Raw genomic sequence first — 16,674 nt, 5'->3', positions numbered from 1 at the left:
CACAACCGTTAATGATGAAAAAGCAACATTGTTTTGTCATAAATCTCTTTTGATATTTATGCAGAATTTCACAAGGAAAATAAAGGCAAGCTTTTAAAAGTAATACAGCTTAAACTAATACATCAAAAGTTGGATTACACAAGAAAATACAAAAAGTTGATTACAAACAACTAACTACACATAAGTGGATTAGTGATGTGGTTCTCCACGATAATGACTCTTTAAGACAGTGACGCTTCATTCCTATATTGGATATTGATACTGATCTTTCTCTGCTAATGACAACTTGTGGTATCATTTTCACTAATAGCACTATAGTTTTATATTATTTGTTAACATTGTGGAGTCTCCTCTATCTAAATCAGGTGTAGATCACCATTAGCGATACGTGGGTTTATAGATACACTGTGATCCCTTATGTAATCCACTGAGACTTGAGAATTTGAACCCCAAACCGGACCAGAAAACCAAGCAAAATAAAGAATTGTGAATATGACTGACTCAAAATCTCCTATGGTTCTTACTACTTAACCTCAAAAGCCAACAACTTCTCCAACCATCTGGTTCGAATCATGAATTAGAAGTAAAAAAGCAAAGCCTGCAAAGGTACATAGATCACTCAAAGTCTCACTGAAGCATGACAGACAAATTTACATTACAGAAGAAGCCGTGAAAGTTCTCTAAACCAGAAACTGAAATTGTATACAACTCACATGAAGAAACCAGCTTCATAATTTTTTTTGTAAAACACTCAAAGAGACTTGTATTCAAAAGTTGTCCTCAAATCATATTCATACAACATCTAAAGAGAAAGGAAAGGAGGGTTACCAGTGGACTCGGATTTCCATGGTTTTACAAATCAAGCTTCTCGGTGTATAGACAGAGGAGAAGGTGGAGTCAGAGCAACATCGCTTTTAACCTCTTCTTTCTCTCTAGGTGTCTGTACATTTGGGCTATGTGCCTCTTTCCAAAACCTGCTCGGGCTAGGAGAACTAGCTCCACTTATGTTCTTAGGGGAGCTCCCGAGACCAAACCGAGGATCAAACACACCGTCTTCACGAGGCAAAGGTGATACCAAATTCGGAGATACCATATTCTTCTCTTCTTTTCTTTGGCAGAATTTGTCTTCCACTATCTCATAAGAGTTTGCAGTCCTAACTTCTTGTGCTAAAGAGCACCAACAACAACATAACCAGAGCGCACAATCAGCAATCGCGGCTCTACCGAAACAGAAATTATAACTCGGTAATTTGAATCTTTTCCTCATCTGAATTCTCCAGAATCCACCATAGAGCAAACCAAACACACAAAGAAGGATTCCAGATATCCCTAACGCCTCCCTGACCGTCTCATTATCGATATTAACCGCAGCTAAGTTGAATATAAAGAAAGGTGCCAAACAGAAGAGAATAAACGTAGCTATGTGAACATACATGTTCCCAAACCCAACTCTCTCCATGTTCCATCCAAAGACACAGAAAGTGCAGAAAAGAGAAAGATAAGCCAATGAAATATCATCCCAAATATCCAAAATTCCACCACTCCACTGAGGATCACTCACCGGAACCATCCCATCCCCAACCCCCGTGGAAGCAGAGGCAAACGAATACCTCCTCTCTAAAGTAAACCGACGATTAACAGACCCTTCTTCACGTTGCTTCAGTTGATTCTCCTCGTCTTCATTAGAATCATTATAATCTTTCCCAAGTGGACTTAGTATAGTGTACAAACCCGCAACCGCAGGAGCTCCAATGGCAGCAGAGATACATATAGCAACTCCAATGGGAGGTCTCTCTGATCTCCTGTATCCAACATTAAGACCACAAAGCGCGTACTGAGCAAAACAATTCAAGTGAAGCAAAATGACAACAACCATAATGTGCATCCATTCATTAGGCTTATAAGTCCCATCCTTGCAATAAGCTTTCCTAAGCTTAGTAATATCATCATGCTTCCATCTACAAAGAAGCACTAAGTGATAAAACCGTTTGGGATGTTGATAAAGACACATCAAAGTAAACAAGCCATTAAGAATCTGATTGTTAACTTCAAACCAAGCATCTCTCTGTGACTTCTTAGGCAAAGCATGATTCAACATACCAGTCATAACCATGAAGAGAATAGCACCAGAGACTGCAACAACAAGTATCCAAACGAATAAAGCCATGTTAATAGGATTCCTAATCCATTCTTTCCCCATATTCATCAGAGAACTCCAATCTATTTTCCGGTGAAGCACGCCACTGATTCTTTCCCTGAAATTATGACTGCTTCCGTTACTTGAGCTAGTCACTGACCGTGAAACCTCGTCTCTATCCTCAGCCATTTTCTTGAACTTAGCAGAAGGAGAACCAAATTTGAGAAGCTGGAATCTACTAGAAGCATCAGGTAAAGCACTAATAGACCATCTCCTAGGTTTACCATCACCAATCAAAGTTCTTCTAGATGTAGAAACATCAAGAGGACAAGGAGGAACCTTAGTATTTTTGCCAGAAGAACCATTAGATTCTTCAATCTCTGCTTTCAAATTCCCATCACAATTAGATCCCATTATCTCTCTCTATTGAAGATCAAATCTTTGTAGGAATAAAACAGCTACTCAAAGGAATATATGCTTTGCAAGCTTAAACATTGTTGGCAAAGAATATAAAACCCAGAAAAAAGAAGAAGAAAAGATTCGGACTTGCCAACGAAGCTTCTTCTACTTCTCAGCACATTGAAACCTAACAAAGTATTCAGATTTGAATAAACAAAGATGAAAAAGAAAAGGAATCAAACCCTTAGTTGAGAAACTCGTTGAATCGGAATTTAAAAATTGCCCAAGATCCGATTCAGCTGCAATTACAGAGAAACCCCCAAGACAAGAAAGAGATGTTACTCAGACTAAGAATTTATCTAAAAGGAAACTTTGAAGAAGCAATATGCGTGTAATGAAAAGGTAAGGCTTCTGTTGTGAAATTGATGCAACATAAGATTGGTCGTTGGGGAAGAACTAGTCTCGGATTCTTTTTTTCTCGTGGTTGCAGTTAACTTAGCGTTGATCAGGCCGCCATTATTGTCCCAATACGTTTTTTTTTATTCATGAAAAGGAAAAAAAAAAGCATTATTGTATTAGTGTACTCACAAAAATAAGATACACAAAACGTTTTAGCATATAGTATTTATCAGATTTTAATTATTACTACTAATTTACTGACAAGCTGTTACAGATGTGTATTGTTCTTACTGTTTTTTGGGTTGTGTTTTTTGATAATTTATATATACTTGATTAATAAAGTCTTCACACCTTCCAAGACTAGCTCTTAGAATGATAAAATATCATTAAGTTTATAATGATCTCGATTACACCGAGATTCTCGCACGTTAATGACAGAATCGAAGCCATCCAGTGGTTAATTTAGAGTTTTTGTATCAAGTTTTGGAATTTGATCTAGGGAAAATACATTTTCTTACTACCAACCATATTCTTCTTATCTATCATAGTTTTTTTTTTTTTTTTGTGTTGTATGTTAACTTGAAAGTAGATCAGCTATTCAGCTGTGCGATATCACTGAGACATAGTATGTTGTATTGTTCATGTGATGCGTGTACAACACATAGAGTGAAATCGATTTGGATGATTAACAATGACAATGTTGTCATGAGAAAGAAATTATGGTCTCCTTCTCAGAGTTTATAATCAATAATAATTATTATTTTGTGGAAGGCCAAATACATTTTGGCGGATATTCGATAAAATAAAAAAAACTTTAGCATCGACATATATGACATTCTCCAGATACAACAAGATCACATGGGCAAGTGCAAATCAGCGCATGGGTGCTTTTGCGGATGCATAACATGTGGAGAAGTCTTTTATGGAGAAATGCAAATCAACATATTGTTTTCTTCAACTTCCTATACCATGTAGTTATGAGAAAGAGATTCATGGTATCATTATATCTCTTTCTCCGAGCAATCAATAATAAATATAATTTTATTGTTATTTAATTTTTATCGAAGGTCCAACACATTATATATGGCGAAATTATGATAGAAACGGAAATTTTAGCAACGACATATACAACCTTCACCAACTACAACAGGATCACATGGCCAAGTGCAATCAGCGCATGGAACCTTTTGCGGATGCACAACATATGGAGAAGTCTTTTGGTTAATCACATGCGACATGGCTTCATGCTCCAACGTGTTTCTACCTTCCACCACGCTAACACTTGAGAATGTTATATCTACACCGTTAAAACTAACTTAAGTCATGTATGCTAATATTGTTTTAAATAGTAATAAGTCTTATTGATTGAGTTTTAGATTACAGAAATGAACAAAATCTCAGAGATATAAGAAATGCTTACGGGATAGGAGAGCTATGAGGCAAAAGAAAGTGAGAATGTTAGAGACTTACTTCATTTCCTTTGGAAGTTCTATTGAGAAAGAGATATTTCAAGAGTAAATCAGTGTTGAAATTGATAACTTATCACCCTTTTGATGCAATTTATATATGTAAGAATAATTGTATTTTGTGGCAAATTAGTCATTATTCTGTATATAGTTTTTTCTAGGAATATACATTTAATAATTGGAGATCTTTCAAGAAATTCATGATAAAATCTTATATGGATTTTTTATCTAATTGGTTTAAATATTTGTATCTCAAAATCTATAACAATAGTAAATTTATATGTTTCTATATTGATGAAATTTAACTTGAGGAAAAGCATTGAAATTTCAAATATGGAAGAAAAAACAATTGAGAAAAAAAAAAAACAATGAGAAAAAGTTTAAATATTTATGACCATGTTGAACTAATTATTTATGACCACAAAAAATATATATTAGCCCACTAATGTACCATGTTGAATTAATGGCCTATTAAAGTTTATTTCACTGGCCCATTAACGTTCCTATTTGTATATACCCAACATTCCAACAAAGTCCATAATTCACTGATCCGAAAGTTTTTACTTTAAGCGTTAGTATTTGTGTCAGATGCAGACTTCCTGGTGTTTTCACTTCAATAAAACGACGTAACGTCTCATACTAAGAACGTAAAACGGCATCAATGGCGTGATCCACTGGATAACAATTTCAGCTTGCTCTCTTTCACCTTCTCTCTCTCTCACTACGTTCTCGGGCTCCAAACGTATGAACCAGAACAAAGCCTTTTAGATAGTTCCGTCTGCGAACCCTAAAATCATTCAATAAACTTCGAACAAAAACGAATGCTTTTGTTCAATCATCTTCTCAGTTTCTGATTCCGAAGAAACCCTAATCAAATAAATCATGGACTGCTCATGCAGTACTCGTCCTTCGTCTCTGCTTATCTCTTCCGAACCATCTTTTCGCTTTCCTCACTCTAATTTCTCCTCGAATCTCAGCTTTCAGGTTTGTATTAGTATCCTTAGTCTTCTGCTTTAAGATTTGATTCGAAATCAATGGAGAACAATTTTAAAGTTCTGAGATTTTCTATTTTATTTTCCAGATACCGAAAGATACGAAGTTGGTGAAGCAGCGTTTGGTAGTGAGAAGTTCCTCTGGTTCTGATTATCAAAACGGCGACGTTAATGGGTTTCCTCTCAAACCAAACAAACTCTTTATGCAAGAGGTAAATTTCTTATGTTTTCCTGTGTTTTTGTTGATTGAGAAGAGGAGATTAAATGGATTTAGTGATGATTTTGTTGAATTTTAGGCGATTGGAGCTGAGTATGGAGAAGGGTTTGAGACTTTTAGACAGGATGGTCCTCTTAAAGTGGATGTGGTAAGAGCTACTAATGATTATGAATCTTTTATTCGTTTGTATTTGTTTTTATCAGAAGCTGCTTATGGAAACCTTTTATTGTAGGGAATATGTGATTTGCTTTTCGTTTTGCTTGTAAATAGGATTTCTGGAATGAGAAACTACAAGATGGTTTTCTTCAAAGAATACGTTACGCAATGAAACCAGATGAAGCCTATGGACTTATTTTCTCTTGGGACAATGTCGTGGTAATAATTGTTTGACACCATCTTTATGTTAGCAAGTTAAGTTAGATGAAGTTTCTTGTAGCTTATATATATTACCTACAAAAGCTTCTTCTTCTAGTGGGGCTTATAAATATTAGTGTTTTCGTTTGTTTAGATGATGGCTCCCCTGTTATTGGTAAATCTCAAAAGTTGTTGGATAGAATTGCGTGGTCCATGCATACTAGTTTTGGGTCTATTTTAGGCGCTAGGGCTTGGCGGATTTGGCAAAAGTTGTAGAATAATTGCTTCTTTAGAATGATGCTTGCGTGTTAGCTGGTAGATCTCAAGAGGTCTATAGTGGAATTGCATGGTCCATGCCTATTAATTTTGGATTCAAGAGTCGTATTTTCTCAATGTTCCACTTATGGTTTAAACTTTGTAGGCTGATACTCGAAGTCTTAAGTTGGAAGCTTGGAAGCAGCTCGCTGCAGAAGAAGGTAAGCTTTATTGCGCTGCTCTCCTGCTCCTAAAGGTTTTACCCAAATATAGTCTAGTTTCTTTCTGCATACGTGTTTGTGGATAGAGATATCTTGCAATACCTGCTCATATATGTTTAGTGCGGCCCATGCACCCTTTTAAGGAATGTTGGGAGAGTGTCCAGAGATATCAATGAACTCAAACGTTACATTACCTTCTTTGAGGCCTCAATTGTTTGTTTTACGTTTTCTTTTACGTTTAGATGTTAAATTAGTGTGTTTTCCTTGAGTTTCCCACAAACTTTAGTGTTTTGGATGCGCAATCAGTATAGAGTTGACTTGTTTATTTATGTAAAGGTCTGAATATGCGAACTGCTCTATTGAAATAATCTTGTGTGTTAGCTCTTTTGCTGGTATGTATTAAACTTCAAAAAGGAATTGATTTTATCTTACTTATATTAAACTACCCATTTCTCATATTAAATTGTTTGGCAGGAAAAGAAATTACGGAGGAGGTTGACATCCAAAGACTGATGCTTTATGCCGGCGCTGACCATGTGCTTCGTAAGGTTTGAGATTTATTTGTTCTGTTACCATTTTTCTTTGATATGAAATTTTAAGCAAGCAATAACATAAATATCTATTGTGAAATTAAACACTTGTCTCATGATATTCTTTTATATTTACGAGTTAGCCATAACGAGCTCTATGTGTATTCTTGATTCATAACATAAGGAATTGGATCCAATTGCTGGTTTCCAAAATATTTCAGGTGTTGTTTTGGGAGAAAACGCAAAGCAAAATTGATAGATTGAAACTCAGGCTATCGGAAATATATTATGATAGTCTTCTCAAAGTAAGGTCTTTCTGTATCAATCTTTGTATTAATAAAATGCACTTTGTTTTGGTTCCCTGAGTTGTGTCGCTATCGATATTTCAGCTCACAGAACCAAAAGAAGGACTTAGAGATTGGCTTGACGCTGTTACAACTGCTCGCATTCCCTGTGCTGTTGTCTCAAATCTTGATCGGAAAAACATGATCAATGCTCTTGAACGGATGGGACTTCAAAAGTATTTCCAGGCGAGTCATAGCTCTAGATAATCATCTTACTTTTTGCAGATAAATAGATATATTTTCTGATGCTTGTATTCATTCTCTGTTTCAGGCAGTGGTTTCCGAGGAAGATGGTATGGAATCGATAGCTCACAGATTTCTTTCTGCGGCTGTGAAGGTACCATTTCGATTCAAATGCAAATCCTAGTCAGTTTCTGAGAAATGTTGCTGAGAAGTCTTAAAACTTTTGCACAGTTGGATAGAAAACCGTCGAAATGTGTTGTGTTTGAGGATGATCCTAGGGGTATAACCGCGGCTCACAACTGTACAATGATGGCAGTTGGATTAATCGGTGCTCATCGGGCGTAAGTATACTCTTTTACCCTCTTTCAGGAAACCATAAGCATTTCTGGCATCTAACTTTAACAAAAACAAATCTGCAGGTATGATCTGGTTCAGGCTGATCTTGCAGTTGGAAACTTTTACGAGCTATCTGTGATAAACCTCAGGAGATTATTTGCCAACAAAGGCTCTACATTTATGGATCACGAGAAACAGATCATAGAAAAATCGCCGCCCAAAAGAAAGCTTACCATTGATACCATATTCTAAGCACATTGGATCGCAGCATATAGTAGTTAGGTTAGGTTCATGATCTCTTAAGCTCTTGTCTTTATGGTTATACATATGTTTGATACTAGACGCAAACCGGATCTATCGAGTGAAATATGAAGCTTGTTAAAGCCATTTTCTTGGGTTTTTGTGCAAGAGCAATGCTCTAACTCGTTGCATTGTACATTTTTGGCTCTGTGGATTGTCCTGAGAAAGCGATGAAAAGTGGACCCAATAAACCATTCTTAGAGCTTCGGACAATGGCATCAATGGTGGGCTGTTCAAACGAATCAGATACCTTTAAAGTAGAACCCATAAGACAAAACTGAAACAGTGACTGTTCAGGCAAAGTGGTGAAACTGAAACTTACCTATTTGTGTTTCAGTAACACCTAGATTTATAATAGGCGTAAAAAAAATGGCCAATTAACATTTAAGTTACTAATTTTTATGTACAATAGACACTACCATATATATACTTCTCTTCTTATTTTGGCTTATTTACAATAATGTAGAAATTGCATACATAAAAATATTTGTAGGTCGAATTTAGAAGAGAATAAAAGAAAGACGTTTTCCTTTTGGGAAATGGTTAAGTGGAGCAATTTGGTTGTTACAAGTAAATTACAAAAGGACTTGATTCAATTTGTTTGATTGACATGTGCCCTAAAAATTGTACTCCACAGAATCGCATAAATCACAAAAACTTTTATAAAGTATCTCTCCTCTAATTTAAATTATTAATCTAATGAATGTATTTAAACTCATTTCGACATTTTATTGGGTGGGGATTTATGAAAAGATAAAGAAAAGTGGGGTCTCTTTTATGTTTGTCCTAATCATAATCAGAATGTTCTCTGAGAGACTTATTCTTTGTTCCATTGTGCATAACTTAAACTTGTAATGATTAGATTTTCCAATGTCATTAGCTAGCTATTAGGCTTTCTTGTAAACTTTGCTTTTAATATATTGAAAAAAGGTTCGAACATAACTAATAATCCAATGAAATTGGTTTTGCTTGGCTGAGCTTAGTTTTTTTTAGCTAAAAAAGATAACATTTTCAAAATGTTTTGCACTAATTAAAAGCTTTTGTTAAACTAATTCGAATTAGGCCACCTTAGTTTTGTACAAAATTGTAAAAGCCTCGTGTCATGGCAACTTTTTGACAAGTTAACTTCGTTCCTCACCCTAAAGTGATCCACTGATTAGAAACAAATATTCCATATGATAAAGAAAATTATTTGTGAATATTAGTATCCAAGTCCTCATCCGACAATATGAACATTTCAATAGTGAAAATAGATTCAATATAGTGATTTTCCTAAAACAATTAACGAAACTAATTAGCATAGGCTAATGACACGTTTCTTTAAAACAATCAAAGTAATATACGATCGCAGAATAAAGAAAGAGAAAAAGAGATGCAACTAAGAAAGTTAGGACATAAGAATTTGATATTTGTACTCACCCAATTGGATCGGAGCTTTAATTTATCTTTCATATGAATTAAATGAGTGTGATTGTAATGCAACTTTTGGACGAATTTGTACAAAACAACATAACGAAAAAGGGTCCACTTCTCCCCAGCCAGCTAAATGTTGATTTGGACACAGAGAGGATAATGGGAAAATAACCAAAACTGTGGTATAAATTAATGAATTAAAATGCTGATCATCCACATTATTTTCTTTTAACTATTAGTTAGTTTTTTTCCCTTTCTTTGTCATACTTTATACTGATATATAAATTACTTGCATGTTGCATAAAACATAAGTAGATATGTTGTTGGTAGATACAATCTAAGTAAAACACCTAACTTCATATAAACTTTAGAGTTTAGAGTTGTGTGTATTTAGATGAAATAAGATGAAGATGAGTTATATCTTAACGAATTACTGTGATGAACCTTCTTTCAAGCAAAAGAAATTTGACAAGAGTTTGATCCATTGTGTTTGTTTAAACCATATATAGAAATACATATACTTTTCAAAGCAAAAGAGATCTTTGGTTAAGTCAAATAATCCAACTAACACACAAGAGGACAAGGTGTTGCTTGTATTGCCTACACACTTTAGAGAAAATGGATCAAAAGTCTACAACAGATTATTTTCGAAATCCTGAAAAGTAGTATTTTCTTACAGTCGATACTCGATTCATTCAAATATTTTAAAAATAATTTTGTTTTAGCCGTAAGCTACCGAGTACAACGAACCAAATTCGAATCTAATAATATGGTGTGGCCAAAAGTCTTGAGATATAGTTGCGTGTATCATTGCTTATTTAAAATATTCACTAAAATACTAATGATTAACAAGTGACAAATGAATTTTAATGTATTTAATGAAAATTTAGTGGGTTTTTAGAAAAGAAGAAAGTTGAAACACAAGAGGGAGAAAAAGTAGAGGCCAACACTTAGCCACTAATCACTTTGGTTTGGCCAACTCCATCATTAAAAAGTTCAAAAACCTCCACTGATTAAACTTTCTTAATTTCCCTAAAATCCACTGCATCTTATCTTTCGTTTCAAAATTTTATTCATACACACACTTAACTTCCCATATCCACTGCATCTAATCATAGGATAATATGTGTTATTTCCTACAAATTGTGCTTGTGCATTAATGTACATATAATTGCATGAAACATTAGCTGCTTAACTTGTGAGTGGTCTTATGAAAGTTAATTAACTGAAACATATATATATATATATATATATATATATATATATATATATATATATATATTAAATCCACTAAGCTAATTGATCTAGTTAGTAGAGAATAAACAAGTAATTGAATTAATTATTTTTTCTCGTTTAAAAGTTTTTGTTCGATAAGAGGATACGACCAAACAAATAAAATGTTGTAGGAAGACTTTGTTGAAAAGTCCCCTAAAGTGATTGATTGAGCCCAATTCCATTATGCTATCTTTCTTTTGTTCCTCTCTCTTACTTACAAGCTTCCATTTTGTCATTTTCTTTCATATTCTTATTTCATGTAATACCTTGATTTTTGATAATATAGTTGTGTATGTAGAGCGCTATAGATATAAGCAAAAATCAACAGTAATTCTAAGATGGATGCCATACCAAGGAAATAAATCTGTGTGTTTTGACTTGTCTATAATAAAGAACCCAAACGAAAGAGAGGGAAATTTTGAAGAGAAATATAACACTATAGATGAACATTAGGAAGTGAAGATTCATATATATGATAGTGCCTTATTGGTTGTCGAAATCATGTGGAGACGAACAAAAAACTGACAGCGCAAAAAGAGTGGTCGAACGATACTTTCCCATGAAACTTTATATTTCATATTTCTTATTTTATTTCGTTTATATGATTTTGTATATATAATGCTTGTAAAAAACGATACTGCTTCAACGAAAAATAATATGCTTCATGATTTTTGGGGGAGGACCCACTAAGTTAAGATCTATTTGTTACTTATCCAAATATCCAATAGAAAACGAACCGAACGAAAATAAATTTATATTTGTAAGTTGGCTACAACAAAGTGGAAACATGTCGAATTGTGTTCCTTTTACCGACCTAAACTCTATGTTAAGTCGTGGTGGTCGGTTTATTAATGTTTTGCTTTGGAATTTTAATCTGTAAGAAGTATTCAAAATAACTTTAGTGTGGCATTATTTTCCAATTTACCGCTAAAACCATTACACCAAAATAAAACTATAAGCCAATTAGAGACAAAATGGGTAGAAAGATATAGGTAAATTATATACATGGCTTTAAATTCGACTATGAGGAATCGACTTTTAGAATAATATTAACATTGACAATCACTTACACATATACTTTTTACATATATATATATATATATATATATATATTTAGTGTCTTAGTACATCAATGAAGAATGATTCTAATCCACAAGGAATGATCACACGTCTTGCTCGCTATATGCGAGACCTTGATGGTCTCTTGGTTCCGGATTACGATATTCTGTCTTTTTGATAATTTTTACAGCCATATCATTATTTCATTAAAAAAATTAAATTAGTGCATGCTATTAAAAGAGCCATAACTCGTAAGAAAGGTATTGGAAATTTAATACTTCAGCTAGTACAAAATCGATTATCTAGAAACACCAACCTTTAGTTATGTGGAGGAGATAAAATCATACAAGGTGGAGCCGTTGGATTATGATCGAGAAACATAAATATGTTTGAAACTTTTACTAAAAAAACATAAACAAAATTGTTGTCAAGTGGGTGAAATGCATTTATTAATTGCAAATTTATAACTCAAAAGCAAAATGACTGTCCAATGAGGGCATCTCCTCACGTGAAGTCGGCCACCACCAATCTATTTCCAAGAATTAATTGATACTATAAATTTACAAACCAAAAAAGTACTATTTTTAATTCTTGTTTTTTATTTATTAAAATTGTATATTTTAACTGAAAAATATGAACATAAATATATGGATGGTAGAACGACTATTCAAAATATTTTATAACAAAGTCTCTCTATATGCGTTGCGATAAGATTCCAACTTGTGAAGGAGATTATAACAAGGTCATGAATAACACCTGATTTGGGAGTTGGGACATCTATGTAAATCTCATTCATGAATCTTTCTCTTCGTTTATTTCACGATGTAGCGACACATACTTTGTGTTCGTTTCCTTTTGTCACAGTATCATGATCGTGAAGTAATTTTTGCACACTTTCCATGCACACGCGCGCGCCATCTTCTTAGTTGACATCGTGCGGTGGTTGAAATTATGAACATCTTCTACAGATATAATCATATAAAGTCATCTTCGATTAATCCTTTATCGTCTTCATCATTTACATTGTAGATCTAGGAAATAAACACTGCGGCCTAAGAGAACAAACTGATATCAATAAGAGTAACGTTGTAACTTGTAAGTGAGACCCAAGCAATAAATAGCATGGCACTCGTAACAACACACATATAAATGGATGGTCCTTAAAAGATATCTTACGTCCGAATCTACATTGTTTTTTCTCGTTCAAACTTATATATCATCTTACTCATGAACAACTTTCAAAATTTGTAGGATTAATAATACCAGCTACATATCGGAGCAAAATAACTACACATTATTCATAAACAGATGATTGATACTCTAATCTACAGTTATTTTTCCCTTACGTATCAAATACCATTTATTAATGAAATAGATCGGGGAAACTATCATTTATTGGCAGTACTAAAATAAATTGTTATCAAGAGAGTAATATATATATGTTCTCTTATTTATGTCCACGTGCTATTGAAGAAAATGAATGAATTCTGTATATTTTGATCAATGTGACGTGACGTCTACTTAGATTATATAAAGGGATATTATATCGAAGCATACAATGAAAATTATTTGGAAATAGTGATTAATACAGTATGTTATCGACTTGGTGGCCGCTATTTGGGTTTAAAAATCCGATAGTTTCCAATAATGAGTTGGAAATCTTTTAGTTTAGTATTTCGGATTTCCTGTGATTTACTAAATGTTTAGTGTATAGTTTATGAGATTTTCTAATAAGATACGATTAAATAAACCAACCTACTCGATATGGTAGTCAAACCGATATCTTTGACTTCCCCACCAACAAATTGAGTTTAAAATGACTCAAACGATGATCCACTTTGAAAAGAAATGACATCTCCTACGATTCAATTTTATGATCATATCATTACCTCAAAAAAGTCGTTGTAACTCGTAATGCCTCTGAACACTCCTAATTTCTCCGAAAACATACTTTCAGTTTTGCAAAAGAAAACAGCTTGCAAAAATATCAAACAACGGTTAGTTTTGCGAAATTATATCCTAAAAAGAAACTCAGATCAATAATGTGACGTCTATCTAGAATATTAGATTATGAAAAAATAACAGTTTTTGATAGGTCAAAAGTCAATCGATCAAATATATAATACTAGATGTTAGTCAAGAGTAGTTGTTCACATTTGTATTTTGTAACCAACTTTGTAACGTGATCTTGTTGGCCGCAATTGCTTGTAGTTGCCACATATTCATACACACCATAATCATAATTAAAAAAAAAAACAAATCATGATCCATATTTATTTTAATTAACATACAAAAAAAAAAAAAACTCTATGTTGATTTTTTTTGTTAATTAATACAAAGCTGCAATACTTAATCATCAAAACTATGGATATATAATTATACTCTTGCCTTAATAGACGTGTGAATACATGGGATAAAATTACCGACAACAAAAAATTAAAAACAAATTCATGGATGATTATAAGAATTGTGGAACGAATTTTCAATTGTCAGAGATTATATTAGAAAACTGTAACAAATAAAAAGTGAGCAAGAATCGTGGACACATGGTTACATGTGAGATACTTCTACCTAAAGATCCCATTCCTCTTAACCAGAATCTTTTCCTCTTTCTCTAATCATATCAAAAGCTCCCTTAACCATCTCTCTATAGCTGCATATATATATATAAGCAAAATCTGTTCTCTTCACTAGATTACAAAACCAGTCACCAAAAAAATAAAAACTTGTATTTTTGTTTTCTGTGATCTCTCTAATGGAGCAACAGCAACAACAACAACTACCTTCTACTACTACTAGACCCAAGCCCAAGCTACTAAACCGGCTCAATACCTACGTCGGTTCGAGCCGGGTTGGCAAACGGTTCAAACTCGCCGAACGTAATTCAACTTTCACGACGGAGCTCCGTGCTGGTACCGCCACTTTCTTAACCATGGCTTATATCCTCGCCGTCAACGCTTCAATCCTTTCTGATTCCGGTGGTACTTGCTCTGTTTCCGATTGTATCCCTCTATGCTCAAACCCAGCGATCGAACCTTCGCAGTGTACCGGACCGGGTCTCCGATTAATCCAACCCGACGTTTCCTGTAAATTCAACCCGGTTAATCCTGGTTACGCCGCATGCGTTGAAGAAATTCGAAAGGATCTAATCGTCGCCACCGTAGCTGCGTCACTAATCGGTTGTGTAATCATGGGATTGATGGCGAATCTTCCTCTAGCTTTAGCTCCGGGAATGGGAACTAACGCTTATTTCGCTTACACCGTCGTTGGATTTCACGGATCCGGTTCAATCTCATACCGGACCGCACTCGCCGCCGTTTTCATCGAAGGACTGATATTTCTCTTCATCTCCGCCATAGGTTTCAGAGCAAAACTTGCGAAACTCGTTCCTAAACCGGTCAGAATCAGTTCCTCCGCCGGAATCGGACTTTTCCTCGCTTTCATCGGTTTACAGAACAATCAAGGAATCGGTTTAGTCGGTTATAGTCCTTCAACACTAGTCACTCTCGCCGCTTGTCCAGCCTCATCACGAATATCGTTAGCTCCCGTTATAACGTCAGCTAACGGAACCGTTAGTTTACTCGCCGGAGGATCAGTTTCCGGCGATATTATGTGTATTCACGGACGAATGGAGAGTCCAACGTTCTGGTTAGGTATCGTCGGATTCGTGATCATAGCTTATTGTTTGGTAAAGAACGTGAAAGGAGCGATGATCTACGGGATCGTCTTCGTAACGGCCGTTTCGTGGTTCCGTAACACAGAGGTAACGGCGTTTCCGAACACATCGGCCGGAGATGCAGCTCATGATTATTTCAAAAAGATCGTTGATGTACACGTCATTAAACATACCGCCGGAGCTTTAAGCTTCTCCGGGATAAACAAAGGACATTTCTGGGAAGCTCTGGTGACATTCCTCTACGTTGATATTTTGGATACGACGGGAACGCTTTACTCCATGGCTAGATTCGCCGGATTCGTCGACGAGAAAGGAGATTTCGCCGGACAGTATTTCGCGTTTATGTCTGACGCGTCTGCGATTGTGATCGGATCGTTGCTTGGTACATCTCCGGTGACTGTTTTCATCGAGTCGTCGACGGGGATAAGAGAAGGAGGGAGGACGGGTCTAACGGCGATTACGGTGGCTGTTTATTTCTTGTTAGCGATGTTTTTCACACCGTTGCTAGCTTCGATTCCCGCATGGGCGGTTGGTCCGCCGTTGATATTAGTCGGAGTGATGATGATGAAATCAGTCACAGAGATTGATTGGGAAGATATGAGAGAGGCGATTCCGGCATTTGTGACAATGATTCTGATGCCGTTGACTTACTCCGTCGCGTATGGATTGATCGGAGGGATTGGGAGCTATGTAGTGTTGCATCTATGGGATTGGGGAGAAGAAGGTTTGGTGAAATTAGGGTTTTTGAAAAGGAAAGTTAAAGAAGAGGATAATAATAATGGAGTTGTCAAAGCTAGTGAGATTGATACTACCGTTTAGGTTTTTCTTTGATTTGATTTTACATTTTTGTTACTATTGATTTTTTAGATTTCTTTCTTAGGATGAAAGGACAAGTGATTGCATTATTGATTTGTTGCTCTTGTAGATTTTTTGAAGAGAAAAGTGTAAAAATGTTGGGGAAAAATAAAGAAAACTGTTGAAATTTCGAGCTCTATTATGCTTTTTGACATTGACACTAGTAGAGGTTAAGCACTTGAATTTGACTTTCATTGAATAGGAATTGAAAGGTTCATTACAGAAACAAAAAGGGAAGACCCCAAAAGGAGTCAAGAGGGACA

The 16,674-nt window shown here is 35.0% G+C and overlaps 4 protein-coding genes across 6 annotated transcripts; 2 read left to right on the top strand and 2 right to left on the bottom strand.

The window, feature by feature from the left end:
- Positions 1–61: 61 nt before the first annotated feature.
- On the bottom strand, positions 62–3,149 carry AT3G10980 (PLAC8 family protein). The gene has a single exon (NM_111935.6). It carries the CDS (start codon positions 2,549–2,551, stop codon positions 860–862), a length of 1,692 nt encoding a protein of 563 aa, NP_187709.5. The 5' UTR covers positions 2,552–3,149; the 3' UTR covers positions 62–859.
- A 795-nt stretch (positions 3,150–3,944) lies between these two features.
- AT3G10974 (uncharacterized protein) lies at positions 3,945–4,450 on the bottom strand. The gene is made up of 2 exons (NM_001337905.1): positions 4,356–4,450; positions 3,945–4,232 (listed from the first exon to the last, which is right to left on the bottom strand). Exon 2 carries the CDS (start codon positions 4,171–4,173, stop codon positions 4,048–4,050), a length of 126 nt encoding a protein of 41 aa, NP_001319519.1. The 5' UTR covers positions 4,174–4,232; positions 4,356–4,450; the 3' UTR covers positions 3,945–4,047.
- Positions 4,451–4,957: 507 nt separating this feature from the next.
- Positions 4,958–8,550, top strand: AT3G10970 (Haloacid dehalogenase-like hydrolase (HAD) superfamily protein). Of its 3 annotated transcripts, none has more exons than NM_111934.4 (11): positions 4,958–5,385; positions 5,483–5,605; positions 5,690–5,758; positions 5,881–5,985; positions 6,386–6,440; positions 6,915–6,988; positions 7,192–7,275; positions 7,360–7,500; positions 7,586–7,651; positions 7,729–7,838; positions 7,917–8,550. In NM_111934.4, the coding sequence occupies exons 1-11, from the start codon at positions 5,284–5,286 to the stop codon at positions 8,083–8,085; spliced, it is 1,098 nt and encodes a 365-aa protein (NP_566385.1). In that variant the 5' UTR covers positions 4,958–5,283; the 3' UTR covers positions 8,086–8,550. The 3 variants fall into 3 exon arrangements, with proteins under 3 accessions (NP_566385.1, NP_974277.1, NP_001078134.1); NM_202548.1 differs by having other exon boundaries at positions 5,082–5,385; positions 7,360–7,504; positions 7,590–7,651; positions 7,917–8,288; NM_001084665.1 differs by having other exon boundaries at positions 5,082–5,385; positions 5,881–5,982; positions 7,917–8,263.
- A 5,752-nt stretch (positions 8,551–14,302) lies between these two features.
- On the top strand, positions 14,303–16,548 carry AZG1 (AZA-guanine resistant1). The gene has a single exon (NM_111933.3). The coding sequence runs from the start codon at positions 14,636–14,638 to the stop codon at positions 16,373–16,375; it is 1,740 nt and encodes a 579-aa protein (NP_566384.1). The 5' UTR covers positions 14,303–14,635; the 3' UTR covers positions 16,376–16,548.
- Positions 16,549–16,674: the final 126 nt, after the last annotated feature.

Source organism: Arabidopsis thaliana, chromosome 3, assembly GCF_000001735.4.
Source record: "Arabidopsis thaliana chromosome 3, partial sequence".
In the NCBI taxonomy this organism is placed as follows: Eukaryota; Viridiplantae; Streptophyta; class Magnoliopsida; order Brassicales; family Brassicaceae; genus Arabidopsis; species Arabidopsis thaliana.
Note: the sequence above shows the minus strand (reverse complement) of the source record. Positions and strands in the feature narration are given on the sequence as shown.

Bases quoted from the DNA above. Each gene is read 5' to 3' on its own strand.
- AZG1 (NM_111933.3), top strand. From the start codon at position 14,636: ATGGAGCAACAGCAACAACAACAACTACCTTCTACTACTACTAGACCC.
- AT3G10970 (NM_111934.4), top strand. From the start codon at position 5,284: ATGGACTGCTCATGCAGTACTCGTCCTTCGTCTCTGCTTATCTCTTCC. The intron at 6,441-6,914 runs GTAAGCTTTATT...ATTGTTTGGCAG, and splicing joins GCAGCTCGCTGCAGAAGAAG to GAAAAGAAATTACGGAGGAG. The intron at 7,276-7,359 runs GTAAGGTCTTTC...TCGATATTTCAG, and splicing joins ATTATGATAGTCTTCTCAAA to CTCACAGAACCAAAAGAAGG.
- AT3G10974 (NM_001337905.1), bottom strand. From the start codon at position 4,173: ATGTCGCATGTGATTAACCAAAAGACTTCTCCATATGTTGTGCATCCG.
- AT3G10980 (NM_111935.6), bottom strand. From the start codon at position 2,551: ATGGGATCTAATTGTGATGGGAATTTGAAAGCAGAGATTGAAGAATCT.